The 14,401-nt window shown below is 37.0% G+C and overlaps 1 protein-coding gene across 1 annotated transcript; it reads right to left on the reverse strand.

The window, feature by feature from the left end:
• Positions 1–1,322: 1,322 nt before the first annotated feature.
• On the reverse strand, positions 1,323–7,853 carry LOC112055791 (uncharacterized). The gene is made up of 7 exons (XM_052886668.1): positions 7,761–7,853; positions 7,433–7,602; positions 6,030–6,141; positions 5,098–5,246; positions 3,929–4,053; positions 2,817–3,064; positions 1,323–1,437 (listed from the first exon to the last, which is right to left on the reverse strand). The coding sequence occupies exons 1-7, from the start codon at positions 7,818–7,820 to the stop codon at positions 1,435–1,437; spliced, it is 867 nt and encodes a 288-aa protein (XP_052742628.1). The 5' UTR covers positions 7,821–7,853; the 3' UTR covers positions 1,323–1,434.
• Between the last annotated feature and the right edge of the window lie 6,548 nt (positions 7,854–14,401).

Here is a 14,401-nt window from a genome sequence, read left to right on the forward strand (position 1 = left end):
GGGATAATTTCTTTTTTGTACAGAGAAATGTTTATCAAATTATAATGTGTGATAATTTGTTACGATTTGCAGGTATCTTTCAGGTTCATGGAAGTGATAAATGATGATAACAATACAATCTCTTTGAATGGATAATTCCGAAAGTCAGGCTAATTAAAGACGCTTAAAATGTTCTTCAGCTTCAGAAAAATTTACGGTAATATTTTTTTTTATTTATTTGAAAAAACGTATGCGTCTTATTTGAGAACGTCCTTTTTCGAAGTCGGTTAATAAAATTAAAAAGTTAAATGCATATTTATTGAGATTTATGTTTTAAAACTGCGATATAGAAAAGCCATACAATTGTTCGAGACAAACTTGGTTTAATATAAGTAAGTATTGTGCATTATATCTATTGACAACTTTTCAGATGCATTGCGTAATTTTCGAAGAAGACCAGAAAGTAAGCCTGTCTGAAAGATAGAGAAGAATATTATCAAGTGTTATCAGGAAATTGGTGTGTTAACCGATTTAGTGGGTAAGTTAGTACTATAAACTATTAATAGTCAGCCTACCTCGAAAGACGTGATAGCCCAGTGGATATGACCTCAGCCTTCGATTCGGAGGGCGTAGGTTCGAATCCGGTTCTTGTCTCAAGCGGTGAAGGAAAAACGTCGTGAAGAAACCTGAATTTCTTTTTAATTCTCTACGTGTGTGACGTCTGCCAATCCGCATTGGGCCAGCGTGGTATAATAAGGCCTAACCCCTCTCTTTCTGAGTGGTGACTCTTGCTCAACAGTGAGCCAAATATGGGTTGTTAGTGATGATAACCTACCTAACCTATTAGATTGCCAGCAGTTAATGTTTTCAAGACTATTGGCGGGAAAATTGCAGGAATCACGTCATGTAGCTCTCGTTTTTAGGGTTCTGTAGTCCACAAGGAACCTTTATAGTTTCGTATGTCTGTCCGTCCGTGTGGTTTAGTGCATATACTATTACTACTAGAAAGCTAAGTTCGCATGACTATGTACATTAAAACGTGAATAAAGTCGTAAATTAAAATCTTGAAAAATATTTTTTTAGGGTGGGTGGGATTAATTTTTTTACTCCTTTATCTCATAGTGTGGGGTATCGTTGGATAGGTCTTTGAGAGATATGAGATAAGATATTAATCTATCCTTTGTTTCAGGTAAAACAGGACACAATAGGGTGGCATACTTAGCTGTAAGTGTAAACTGTAAATATTAAATAATAAATAATGTATGAGAGGAAAAATAAAATTAATTTCACACAAAAAAATCTATTTATTTATTTCAAGTAACACATCTTGATACTAATAAAATAATCGAACTACTTTTACTAGAATATAAAATACACACTTAATTATTACAACTAGTAATTCAACTAAAGAAATTATTGAACTGCCGATGCACAGATTCATTACACCCCCACTCCTCACTGAAATAAATAATTATGATCATTGGTTTCACCCGCTTAGTTCCCGTTCACGATATAATACGGGGATAAAATATAGCCTATGACACTCGCAAAAAACGTGGCTTTCTAGTGGCAAAAGAATTTTCAATATCGGTACATTAGATCCAGAGATTACCCCCTACAATAGTCAATACTACAAACTTTACCTCTTTATAATATTAGTATGCAAGTATAGACAAACATACGAGTAAATAATCTAAATTATATAACTAACTATATAGTAACTAAGCTAAGTAAGCTAATTATGAACAGCGTAGTGGAACTACCCTCCTGTTGTTGGAATGGCGATATTAGGGTAATTCCGGGATAGATGGCCATAAGGGAGAAATTGCCTAAAATGGTTCCTAAATGCGTTTGCTAGGTATCGCTGTTTAAATAACGTTTAGGAAAAATTATGGGCAACATCTCAAAACGTGCCGCAGGGTGATGCTGGGTCACAAGTGGCTCAAGAACCTTGTTAACAACTTTCAACGATAAATCTCGTAAAGAAAATAAGATATAATATAGTCGATCGATTCTAGAGCCATGGTAGCCCAGTGGATATGACCTCTGCCTCCGATTCCGGAGGGTGTGGGTTCGAATCCGGTCCGGGGCATGCACCTCCAACTATTGAGTTCTGTGCATTTTAAGAAATTAAATATCACGTGTCTCAAACGGTGGAGGAACAACATCGTGAGGAAACCTGCATACCTAAAAATTTTCTTATTTCTCTGCGTGTGTGGTCTGCCAATCCGCATTGGGCCAGCGTGGTGAACTATTGGTCTAATCCCTTTCATTCTGATAGGAGACTCGAGCTCATCAGTGAGTCGAATATGGGTTAATAATGATGATGCATGATTTGATCAATAGCGGAGTTGTCTCTGTCCCAGCTCTTTCGTCCATACGTAATGAAAGAGAGCAATATTTTTGACTAATGGTCGATATACTGATAATGGAGCTAAATGACAAAAATTTTTCTTTACAAGTTAGCCCTTGACTACAGTCTCACCTGATGTTAAGTGATGATGCAGTCTAAGATGGAAGCGAGCTAACTTGTTAGGAGGATGATGAAAATCCACACCCCTTTCGGTTTCTACACGGCATCGTACCGGAACGCTAAATCGCTTGACGGTACGTCTTTGCCGGTAGGGTGGTAACTAGCCACGGCCAAAGCCTCTCACCAGCCAGACCTGGACAAATTAAGAAAATCTCAATCTGCCCAGCCGGGGATCGAACCCAGGACCTCCGTTTTGTAAATCCACCGCGCATACCACTGCGCCACGTAGGTTAGCTAAATTACAATAGAGGTACTAACATAAAATATCGTAAAAGCTGAAGATGATGTCCCTTACAAATCGGACCTTTGGAAATGAAGTGATTTTAATTTTTAGTTTGTTTATTCCCTTTTGCGGTACAAATTCTTCATTGTCCTTGTAATACGTATCAAATTCACAATCGTTCAGACAACCGCAGTCTCGTGATGTCTTGGGCAGGTCTTTGGTGCTGGCGAATTGTTTGTATGTTTGTTCTGATGTTTTCAATGTTGTTATTTCAGTTTTGTATTTCAATACACAGCTTAGCTCAGAAATGTAACATACACGTTCATTATCTGAAAAAAGAAACTATCGCTATATGGTGTATTAAAAAACCGGACAAGTACGAGTTGAACTCGCCCACCGAGGGTTCTATACGTATACTTACTAGGATCATTATCTATAAGTAAATAGTTCAGGAATCGGATTGCGCAGTTTTAACGAGCTTTTCCCATTTCATACGCCTGATTTTAAAAGATTTAATTACAAATGTAGAGGATTTTAGATGGGTAGGTAGTTGTGGTCTATAACGATGTTACATAGTTCTAGGTCAACGAGAAGTACCCTTATGAGTTTTGATTACCTTGAGTGTTGAAATATGCGTTTTTTTGCTAAATAAGCGGTCCTATATATTTACGTAAACTTAGAAGTTGAATTTTTTCACAGTTCAATGGGACCGTAGAACTGAGTATACGGTTTTTTCAACTTGATAATATACGCATTTTCTGCGTGATCGAATCAGAAATGAGGAGATCCACAGACGAACCAAAGTCACTGACATAGCTCAAGCGAGTTGGGAAGCTGAAGTGACAATGGGCAGGCCACATAGTTCGAAGAGCCGATGGACGTTGGGATCTCACGGTGCTGGAATGGCGACCCCGCACCAGAAAGCGCAGTGTTGGTCGAGGGAGCCGCTGGCCGCTGGCGGCTCGAGACCGTTGTGCTTGGAGGTCCTTGCAAAAGGCCTATGTCCAGCAGTGGACGTCTATCGGCTGGTAATGATGATGACACGCAATGGCGAAATTAAGGGGTTTGATAGACAGACGGACAACAAAGTGATCTTATAGGGGTTTCTTTTTTCTTTTGAGGTAAGGAACCCTAAAAATGTTACGAAATGTGTAAGCTGAAGTTTGATTAGTACAATAAGTTTATATACTTGCCTAATGGTTTGTAGAAATGAGGCACACATCCACATAGCCTCAGAATCATTTTGATTCTACACTCCAGTATGCAGTGATTATAAGAATAGACTGGATATCTCTCGCTTATAGGTTCATGAGTGAATCTAGAACAGTCGAAAGTTTTCATTTCTTTATTATTATCTACTAATATCATAAACGCGAATGTTTGTATGGATGTTTGGATGTTTGTTACTCGTTAAAGCCGCTACTGCTGAAGCGATTTGGCTGAAATTTGGAATGGAAATAGTTTATACTCTGGACTAACACATAGGCGACTTTTTATCACGAAAAAATCTTGACTGATGAAAACTGTTGATTTTGATTATATGAATGTTTGTTACTCTTTCGCGCCTCGACTACTGAACCGAATTAGCTGAAATTTGGTATTGGAGATATATTATAGCATGGATTAACACATAGGCTATCCCGGAAAAATCCATGGTTCCTGAGGGATTTGTGAAAAATTAAATTCCACGAGGACGAAGTCGCGGGCGTCTGCTAGTTTTTATCATGGTTTTCAAACATCCATTCCGAAGAGAATGTGAAAGATAACTTAGAGGTATCTTTCATATTCTCTTAATTTTTTATATATTCTTTTAAGGAAGGCATTTTTTATATATTCTTTTAAGAGATGAGAAAAGTTCAGAGCTCAATATTAAATTAAATTAAATGGTTTATATGACACACAATAAGGTTTTACAATTTTCTGAAGTTCAGCCCTCCCCCGGATTAATTACAATGATGAAAAGTGTGAGTGAATTTTAAACAACAACAAAATAGGTAAAGTTTAGGCACTTAACAAATAAAAAAAAATTGGTGTAGGTATACTATAGCTTGGCAAATTCGTTTGTAACACTCCCAATGGTCCGCGCGGGCCGGAGGGTAGCTATGCCCCACGCGCACGACTTCATATCCGCGCAGTCCTTCCCTCTGTCATCAACGAATTTTCCAAACTATAGTATGTATTAGTGTGAGCTCGTGCTCGTGATTGTGTGTGTTTATGTGTGTGTGAGTTTGGCGAGCTATTGGCGGATATACCTAGTAGTTGTTTATGGGTGTCTAATAATTGCATTGCATATGACAGCAAACTGCAAATCCCATGATTTCAGCCGTTATTGTGTTAAAGTATATGTAAAGATAAATCTAACCGGCATTTACGCAATCTTAGTGACTGGTAACGCAGTTCATCCGAAATTCTGGTACTCCTTACAGACAAACCAAAGGACATGAAACCTTCGACATCGTAATTGAACGAGGAGCCAGTCAACGGGACTTCGTCAGGACCATGGATATATACCTAAAAACAATATACATCATCGTTATCTACATAGGTTTTATATAGTTGGACGGGTCTGGACCCTTGAAGCTTCAGAAGAATCCAACAAACTCCATAATTTGCTACCGTAAATGGTAGAATAGACTGGCAAAAACATTTTAGCCTTCCTAGGTAGTGCCGCAGTGGTATGCGCGGTGGATTTACAAGACGGAGGTCCTGGGTTCGATCCCAGGCTGGGCCGATTGAGAAGAAGAAGAAATACTTTATTGCACACAATTTATATAATACAGTAATTAATAAAAACAATAAAACAATTAATAATCTAAACTTAGTATGCAAAGGCGGCCTTATTTCTATAAGTAAACTCTATCAAGCAACCCCTGTCGAGAGCACTTGCGAGGAAAGAGGTTTTCTTAATTGGTCCATGTCTGGCTGGTGGGAGGCTTCGGCCAAGGCTAGTTACCACCCTATCGAAAAAGACGTACCGCCAACCGCTCGGTGCCGTGTAGAAACCGAAAGGAGTGTGGATTTTCATCCTCCTCCTAACAAGTTAGCCCGCTTCCATCTTAAGACTGCATCATCACTTACCATCAAGTGAGATTGTAGTCAAGGGCTAACTTGTAAAGAATAAAAAAGGCTCTCGTTCCATTATTCCTAGCAATGTCTTCTGCAAGATTATGGAATTTTATAGATGATAGTAAAGGGAAGTCGACTCAGAATATTTGGATTCCTACTCATTGCTGGAAATATCGAGAAATAAAATTAAATATTCATGTTCCAATTATTTTCTGCTATCTGTCTTACCTTGTAAACGGGTGCATAATCTGTTATCAAGGTAAAAAGATCTACTTCAAAAATAGAGAGCTCCATATTTTTTTTGACGTAATTTTTGGTTGCGAAGTCTGCATTCCAGCTACTAGAAAATATCAAGAGGTTAGGTGATTATTAAACAACTCTCCAAGATTATATATTTGGATTCAGGTAGATCCCGTTTCCATGGAATTACAGGGATAAAAAACTGCGTTATTTCGGTTTAAAGATATTTATTTCTCCAAAAAAGAACGTACTGTTCACTTAACTTAGAGTTAACATATCGTCATTTTTGCAGACAGCATGCATTATTGTAACAAAATTTTAATTACATTGTTTTTTCAATATTTTGTCCAAGTTTGTGAGGATGTAGGATTGAATCGATTTCTTGAATGCTTTTATGTTGTTTAACTCCTTAATAGAGTTTGGCAGATTGTTATATAACTGAGCACCCTCGCATAATATGTTTTTATTTCCATAGGTTTTTGTCCGTGGTCGCCAAATATTGATTTTATATTTATTCCTGAGATTGAGCTTGTTAGTCCTATGCTTAAATGTTATAGTAGAATGTAGTGTGTGGGTCATGATTTTTTTAATTATGAGACAGGTATTGTATGTGTATAGTTGCGTGATATTGAACAGTTTTGTTTTAGTGTAAAGATCTTTTGTTGGTGTGTAAAAATTGTAATGAAATAGTGTCTTGATTAATTTGTTTTGTGTGCGTTGTAATTTGTTAAGATGTGTCTGTGCAGCAGTTCCCCAAATTTCTATTAAGTATTCCAAATGTGGCTTTGCTAGAGCGTTGTAGATAGTTTTTCTTACTTTGTACGGAATGCAATTCGATATTCTTCGTAAGACACCTGTTAGTGATGTTAATTTTGAAATTTGTTGATCAATATGAGAGTCCCAAATCAACTTGTCATCTATTATTAGCCCTAAATATTTTTCTGCGTGAGATCTTTGAATTTTAATGTTGTTGATTGTAAGTGGGTTAAAATCTAGAATTTTTTTATTTTTAGCTTTGAATATCATGTAATGTTATTTCGTGATACCTAATGCAGTTTTCCTTTGGTGAAATCTATAGGTACTGTTATTATAAAGCCGAAGAGTTTGTTTGTTTGTGCTAATCTCAGGAATAACCTACTCATCCGATTTGAAAAATTCTTTCAGTGTTAGATAGCTCATTTATCGAGCAAGGCTGTATATTATCCCCGTATTCCTAAGGGAACGGGAACCAAGCGAGTGAAACCGTGAGGCGTCAGCTAGTAATTTTTATAATCGCTTAAACAATTCAGGCGTGAAATCATAAGAAAAAAAAAATCAAATCAACTAGCATTTTATTAGAACGAAACAGTTTTAAATAAGTCAACATTAAAGATCAACATTCATTCACTTACTAAGGCTCGTCGAATGCAGCAACATTGGAATTTATGACGTGGCATATTCCTATCTCGTTCATTGAGATATCTATTGAAATTGTTCTGTTTGCTTTACTGGCTAGCATATCTTTATGGAAGATTCGGAACATATCGGCAGCCACTTTTGCGTAGTTTTTTGGTTCGGGAAGCTATTTAAATCGGATATATGAATAAGTACGTTTTTAAACATTTTCACAAATAACGTAGAAGTAAATAAACTTAAGTGTCTACCGAAAAGATTCAAAAGTGCTTGTAAACCAAGCCTTTTTCAAACCAACAAATGAATTTTTGACAAAAACATCCTTACCTGTAACTCGTTGGGATGATTTAAATCCATAAAATCTAAAGTATCTAAAGCAGACTGCATTATTGTCCACACAAAATGTTTAGTTATATTACTTGTATCTCTAAAAAAATAAAGTTTTGTTTAATTGGACTTAGTACATTATAATTTCACACATATTCCATCAAGTTTCATACTTGAAGGGCACTGGGCAGTTACTTACGCATTGCCTCCGCTCCAATGCAAATCAGTGAAAATATGGAATAAAAACTCTGTCCGGGTTTGAATTTTGCTTACGCATTAATCCGATTTCTGATCAAAAACCAAGCTATTCAGGGGACATCTTTGGGATGTCTATAACCGTCCCGGTATTGAGGTACCGGATAGGTATATCCGAATCAAATCCGAGGTAGGTACTAAGTAGTATTCTTACGGAAGACGTCGAGAAATCGAGTGATAGAAACTAGGTATTTTAGGAATAGAACTATGTATTTTACGAATACATAGTTCTATTCTTATGTCTTTCGTACGTATTCTAACGGATTCGAAAGGGATGTAGTGTGTAACCATCGTAAGAGTTCATTACCTTAACCACCCTTAAGTAAAAATAGTATGGGAGTTTGAAGGAACTTAATAGGGACTTAATAGTGGAGTTTTTAGGGCTTTGCCGGTCTGGGTTATGTGCCCGCACCTATACCTAAAGTGTTTTTCAGACAGTTCGTTTCACCGACAACTGTCACCCGCACCATCCTACATAAGACAAACTTTAAGCTAAGAAGAGTGTGTAACAATGAATATAAATAATTGGATTCCTTTTTCATTCGAATAAATATCTAAGTATACAGAATAGAGCGTGACTTACTTGATTTTCTCGAATTTTAATTTATCAGCTCTGTAAAGTGGACACAGTGTTATTGCTGGGTATGATATATTCCAATCAAAGTAGTTCCTTTCTACACTCATTACTGTTGGCGCAGCCTGAAGAAAAGCAGCATAATTTTATACAATATTAATGTTTGTATTACCAGAAAAAAAAGTTAAATCGCGCTCAAAGCGGGCCTGTTAACTTAAATGGTACCTACCCATCTAAATGTATAAAATGTAGATAGATACAGATAGAGAGATTTAGAGAACAAATTTCTAATACTAAATACTTACGATGAATCTTAAATATTGTAGCGTTAATAATCCATACATAATAACAATGCAGAAAATGATGTTAACTATCCAAAATATCCTGAAAACAAAGTTTATAGTTATATGTAAGTACATTAATTTACTTTTTATATTTTAACACCTATCTTAATAACTTAAATTAGATACGTGTCACGTTGTTTGGTCGCGATGGATTCGTATACTACTTAACCAATTTTGATAAAATTTTCACACCGTGTGCAGTTTGATTCAACTTGAAAAATAAGGTATAGTAGGAGGAGTATGGTAGGGTATGGGTAGGATATGTAATATATATGACCGGGTCCGCTAGTTACCTACTTATGTCTATAGATTATTTTTTGTAATCGTATAGGTAGGTACCTACGTAGGTAGGTATGTACGTAGGTAGGTATGTACGTAGGTAGGTATGTACGTAGGTAGGTATGTACGTAGGTAGGTATGTACGTAGGTAGGTAGGTCTTACTTAAACCATTTTTTGGTTACGTTAATAATGACCACAATGAATAGGTACTTCAAAGCTAATTAAAAGTTATTTCTACAAAATAGTTGCAAACAATTTATTTCACATTACGTTTACTCACTTTTCTAAATAATGTAACCGATTATTCACGATGTAGGGCAACCCGTGCGTTGTTGAACTATGTAGCACGCTCTGTAAATACCTAACGAGCTGCAGTTTTAACGGGGTGCTAGAATTATTTCTGCACTTTCTTATATAGCGCACATTCTTAACTTTAAGTTTCTTAATGGTTGTTAACAATGTCCTCGAATTTTCATGTGCCATGATGTTTAACTTTCGCTATAAATTAAGAACCTGTAATAGACCATCGTAATTTTATAAAAGTTTTAACGTCAGATTATGCTCTAGGTATCTATGGACAGTGCTCGCCATGGATCTTTATGTTTGTGAAGTTAGCTGCGGAATGATTTTGCGCATTCATACAGTTGCGAACACTCCCCGCCCGTTTGTACAGTTATTAATTAATTGCGCAGTCATTTGTTGCTAACTTCACAAACACAAAATTCGTGGGAGCACTGACCGTGGTGACTATTGGAGTTAGTCAATACCATCTAATAAAAGCAATAGCAAACGTTCGGCTTTTATGAAATGAAGAAGGTTTGGTCCTAACAGTCACAGTCTCTTAGAACACTGCTTTCAACTTGGGATCGCCGAGGATGTGAATGTGACACGTAGTGTGTATCGGGCTATTTAAACGCAACTATCATTTTAGTATCATGTGAAGTATGTTATCGGATTATATTATAATTACACGTCACAAAGGATAATGGATGGGTTTTCAATAAAACTCGTTCATATTCACTGTTGAAATATTAGACTTGGTGCACATTGACATTTGTGTAAATAACTGAATAGCCGAAAGCCCGGAGCATTAATAAACCGAATGTTAGCAATCAATGAAATTCAAAATAATCAAAATGGACCTTTGTTATTTTGTAGGTAAAAGCTGTTTAAAGTGAAATGTTTTTTAATTCTTGCTGCTACAATAGCTGTACCTAATTAGGTACGGTTTCACATTAGAGTTTCCAAAATTATGGCGATGCCAGATAAAGCCCGAGTGTCGTAGGAAGTAGCGAGGAAAGTGAGCAGGGAAGTCGTGCGGCCACGTTATTTGTCCTGTCCCTAATATTCGTGGAAATATTTCCACGAATATTCGCGCTAGTACAGCAGTGTGTGGCCAGGCATGGCAACATCGCGGCAACAGCACTGTGCGCGAGGTGGCTACGTTAACTCGTCCTGCAGTCAGCGACGTCTCGGCGGCAGCCAAAATCACTCGACTGCAGTCGGTGACGTCTCGGCGGCAGCCAACGGCACTCGAATGCATTTATAGGCAGTAATGTATTCAGAAACAAAAAAAAATTTAAACAAACTATGGAAACGCATGCTTTTTTAATTTTTTTTAAGTTTTTTTTCAAATTTGGCGGGCGATTTTAGTCTCTACTTTCATTAGCCAGACTCTAGAAGGTTATTGTCACTAAGTTTAAAAGGTTATGCAAAAGAAAAAATATAGTGCCATGAAAATTCGTCTATCGGTTTATGTATACCTTGTCTTATATTAAAAAAGTAAATTATGTTATTTAATGATCTGTAACAAAAGGCAGCCGGTAATTTGAATATTTATTCAAACCATTATTGTATTTGTAGTGAATATGGGTTTTTGTATTAAAATATTGCTTTGCCACCAATGACGATTGAGTTATGTTAATGTTTAATTAATTATACCTACCTACCTATCTAACTCGTAGAATGTATAGGTACAGTATTATTTTTTTCTTTTCAGTGTAGTGCACTGAAAATTTGTGTGGAAAATTGAATTTTTTGAAGTTGGAGAGTAAGTGTTTTTTTTAAAAGAATTTTTGCCATATCTTTTAAATATGATCAATATTCCCATTCCCCTCCAACTAGTCGGGAAAGACTGTGCTGGGAGTGGGTACGACAATAGACCAACGGGGGTGAGGATTGAACCACCACCCCTCGGTGATGAGTCCAACCGCTCTTTGTTGAGCTATTGAGGCTTTTAAGTTGGTGAATGCGTTACGAAAAGTGTAATTGATCGAGGCCAACAGGCGATTAGAGGGAGAAGAAGTTTTATGTTAAGTTAAGTTATAAATTATTTCTTACAAATAAATTGACCTTGAAACTTTTCGGAAGCAGTAGATTTCCACTAGTAACGATAATAAATAGGATCTTACCGCCACACAAATGGTCGATTAGGGCATTCTTGAAGAAAACACGGGCATCCGGATAAGGTACGAGTAGGTGAGCATTTGTTTACAACGAGTCTCAAGGGTTTTAAGGGCCGTGAATAATTTGTGCCTAGGTATACCATGGATCACATTTCCATGTTAGGGTCAGTACAAATTTTTTATTCAATGAAATTTGACAACCCGTAAAGGTAGCTACTAGCTCAATACGTACGTTGCCGTGGGTATACGGGGATACATTATACTTATAGCCTATTATAATCATATATAACGTGGTTTTCTGTTGATAAAAGAAATTTCAAAATCGGTTCAGTGTATATAATCGTTGGCTAGTAGGATAACTACATGTAATAAGTAGGTATCCTACTAACCGACGCCCTGCGTTTTCACCGGTGTAGTTCCTGTTCCTTTGAGAATACAGGAATAAAATATAGCCTATGACACGCACATATAACGTGGCCTTCTAAGGGTAAAAGAATTTTCAAAATCGGTTCTGTAGATCCAGAGTTTACCCCCTACAATACTCGTACTACAAGACTTAAACTCTTTCATATATCTTTAATACTCACATTTAACGTGGCTTTCTAGTGGTAAAAGAATTTTCAAAATCGGTTCAGAATTACCCCCTACAACCTTACAAAGTCACAGACCTTACCTCTTTATAATATTAGTATCTAAATATATATAACTCAAAGGTGACTGACTGACATAGTGATCTATGAACGCACAGCCCAAACCTCTGGACGGATTGGGCTGAAATTCTCATGCAGATAGATGTTAAGATGTAGGCATCCGCTAAGAAAGGATTTTGATTAAGTCTGCCCAAGGGGAAAAAATAGGGGTTGAAAGTTTGTATGGAAAGTCTTTCATTTTTAAAGGTACAGTTTTAAAAATTTGTTCATCCATCATAAAAAAATAAGAAATGTAACGTTATTCAAGTATTTTTAAAATGCAACCCCTAAAGTGGTGAAATAGGGGTTGAAAGTTTACATTGACTTCCATGCGGATGAAGTCACGGGCGTCCGCTATTCTAATATAAAGAAAGAATGTACCTTATTTCACAATCATTATAATTTCCTCTTAGTCGTAAATGTGCTAATTTATACCAGACAGTTGTTTGCCTGAATAGAGTCTGGATCAATACAACAGTACAGATAGAACAATTGTGGGAAACAAAACAACCACGATAGGCAGAATGACTTGCTACAACGAGCAAAGAAGTATTATTCTCCTTTATTGTCCTATAATAAAAAAACCAAATGAGTAATATTAGAAAAAGCGAGCCGAATTGTCCCAAAGTGCTTTTAAAAGGACGACGAGGAAGCGTTTTTAATTAAACTAGGGCCTTGATTGCTTTTTCGTACGAGACACGCATAGTGTTTTTTTCATTGAATTTGCGAGCATCATAAAAATTGTAATTTCTGCATAGTAAGTGCTAACAACCATTCGTATCGGTGGCGTACATTCTATAGGTAGTGTTTTTTATATATCAAGTCGCGCTTACAGTCGCCGGTATGACGTTCATAATATGTACTACTATCGTGAATCAGTGCAAACTTAATTGGTCCAGGTCTGGTTGGTGGGAGGCTTCGGCTGTGGCTAGTTACCAGCCTGCCGGCAAAGACGTACCGCCAAGCGATTTAGCGTTCCGGTACGATGCCGCGTAGATAACTCAAGGATTGTGGATTTTCATACTCCTTTTTTTTATTCTATACTAGTTAGCCCTTGACTACAATCTCACCTGATGGTAAATGAAGATGCAATCTAAGATGGAAGCGAGCTAACTTCTTAGGATGAGGATTCCGACCACGGCCGAAGCCTCCCACCACCCAAAAACAAGTAAGCCGGCTTCCAAATAATTACGAATAAAAAAAAACTTTCAAGAGTGAAACGAATTGGTACACACACCATCCTACATGAAACGAATTGTAGATGCGTAAATGTCTACACTATGTATTCGTAGATTCGAATCCGGTCCGAGGCATGCAACATGCACCTCCTACTTTTCATTTATGTGCATTTTAACAAATTAAATATCACGTATTTCAAACTGTGAAGGAAAGCTGCACACCTGAGATTTTCCTTAATTCTCTACGTGTGTGAACTCTGCCAATCCGCTTTGGGCCAGCGTGGTGGATTATTAGCCTAATCCCTGTCCTTCTGAGAGGACACTCGTGCTCAACAGTGCGTCGTACATGGGTTATTAATTCCTAATGCGTGCCATTTATACTAGAATACCTATTTTTAACTACATAGCATACCAATTAAAAAGAGCCTTTGTTAAAACTTTAATCGACTTTAATTTTAACACGGGGCTTCATATAAAGGAAAAGCATGCTATAGCAGGGGTTCCCAAAGTATGGGCCGCGACCCATAGGCGGGTCGTGAGCGAGTAATGAGTTGGCACTGATACGAGAAATCCGATCGGATGAATAGGCCACACACGCAGAGAATAGAAATAAAGTTATTAATTTACAATAATTATTATTTATTATTGACAGTGATGATGATAAAACCTGACCACAAAGACTATGTAACCTGAGCGTTACCAATATTTTATGCACCCTTTTTAAGACGTCCCGACTTAGTCCGTTTTTGTTTGGTGGGTCGGAATCCAATCAAGTTTGGGTACTACTGTGCTATAGCATTCTCGTTTAACCACTGCATTGCGGGAAACGCCCACATTCGACAACTGTTTTTATTAATTTCTAAAAATATATGAAGTATGGAACTTGCTATGAAACGCTGTCGTCCATTTTGTGACG

The sequence above is a fragment of the Bicyclus anynana genome, chromosome 17 (genome assembly GCF_947172395.1).
Source record: "Bicyclus anynana chromosome 17, ilBicAnyn1.1, whole genome shotgun sequence".
NCBI classification, from domain to species: domain Eukaryota; kingdom Metazoa; phylum Arthropoda; class Insecta; order Lepidoptera; family Nymphalidae; genus Bicyclus; species Bicyclus anynana.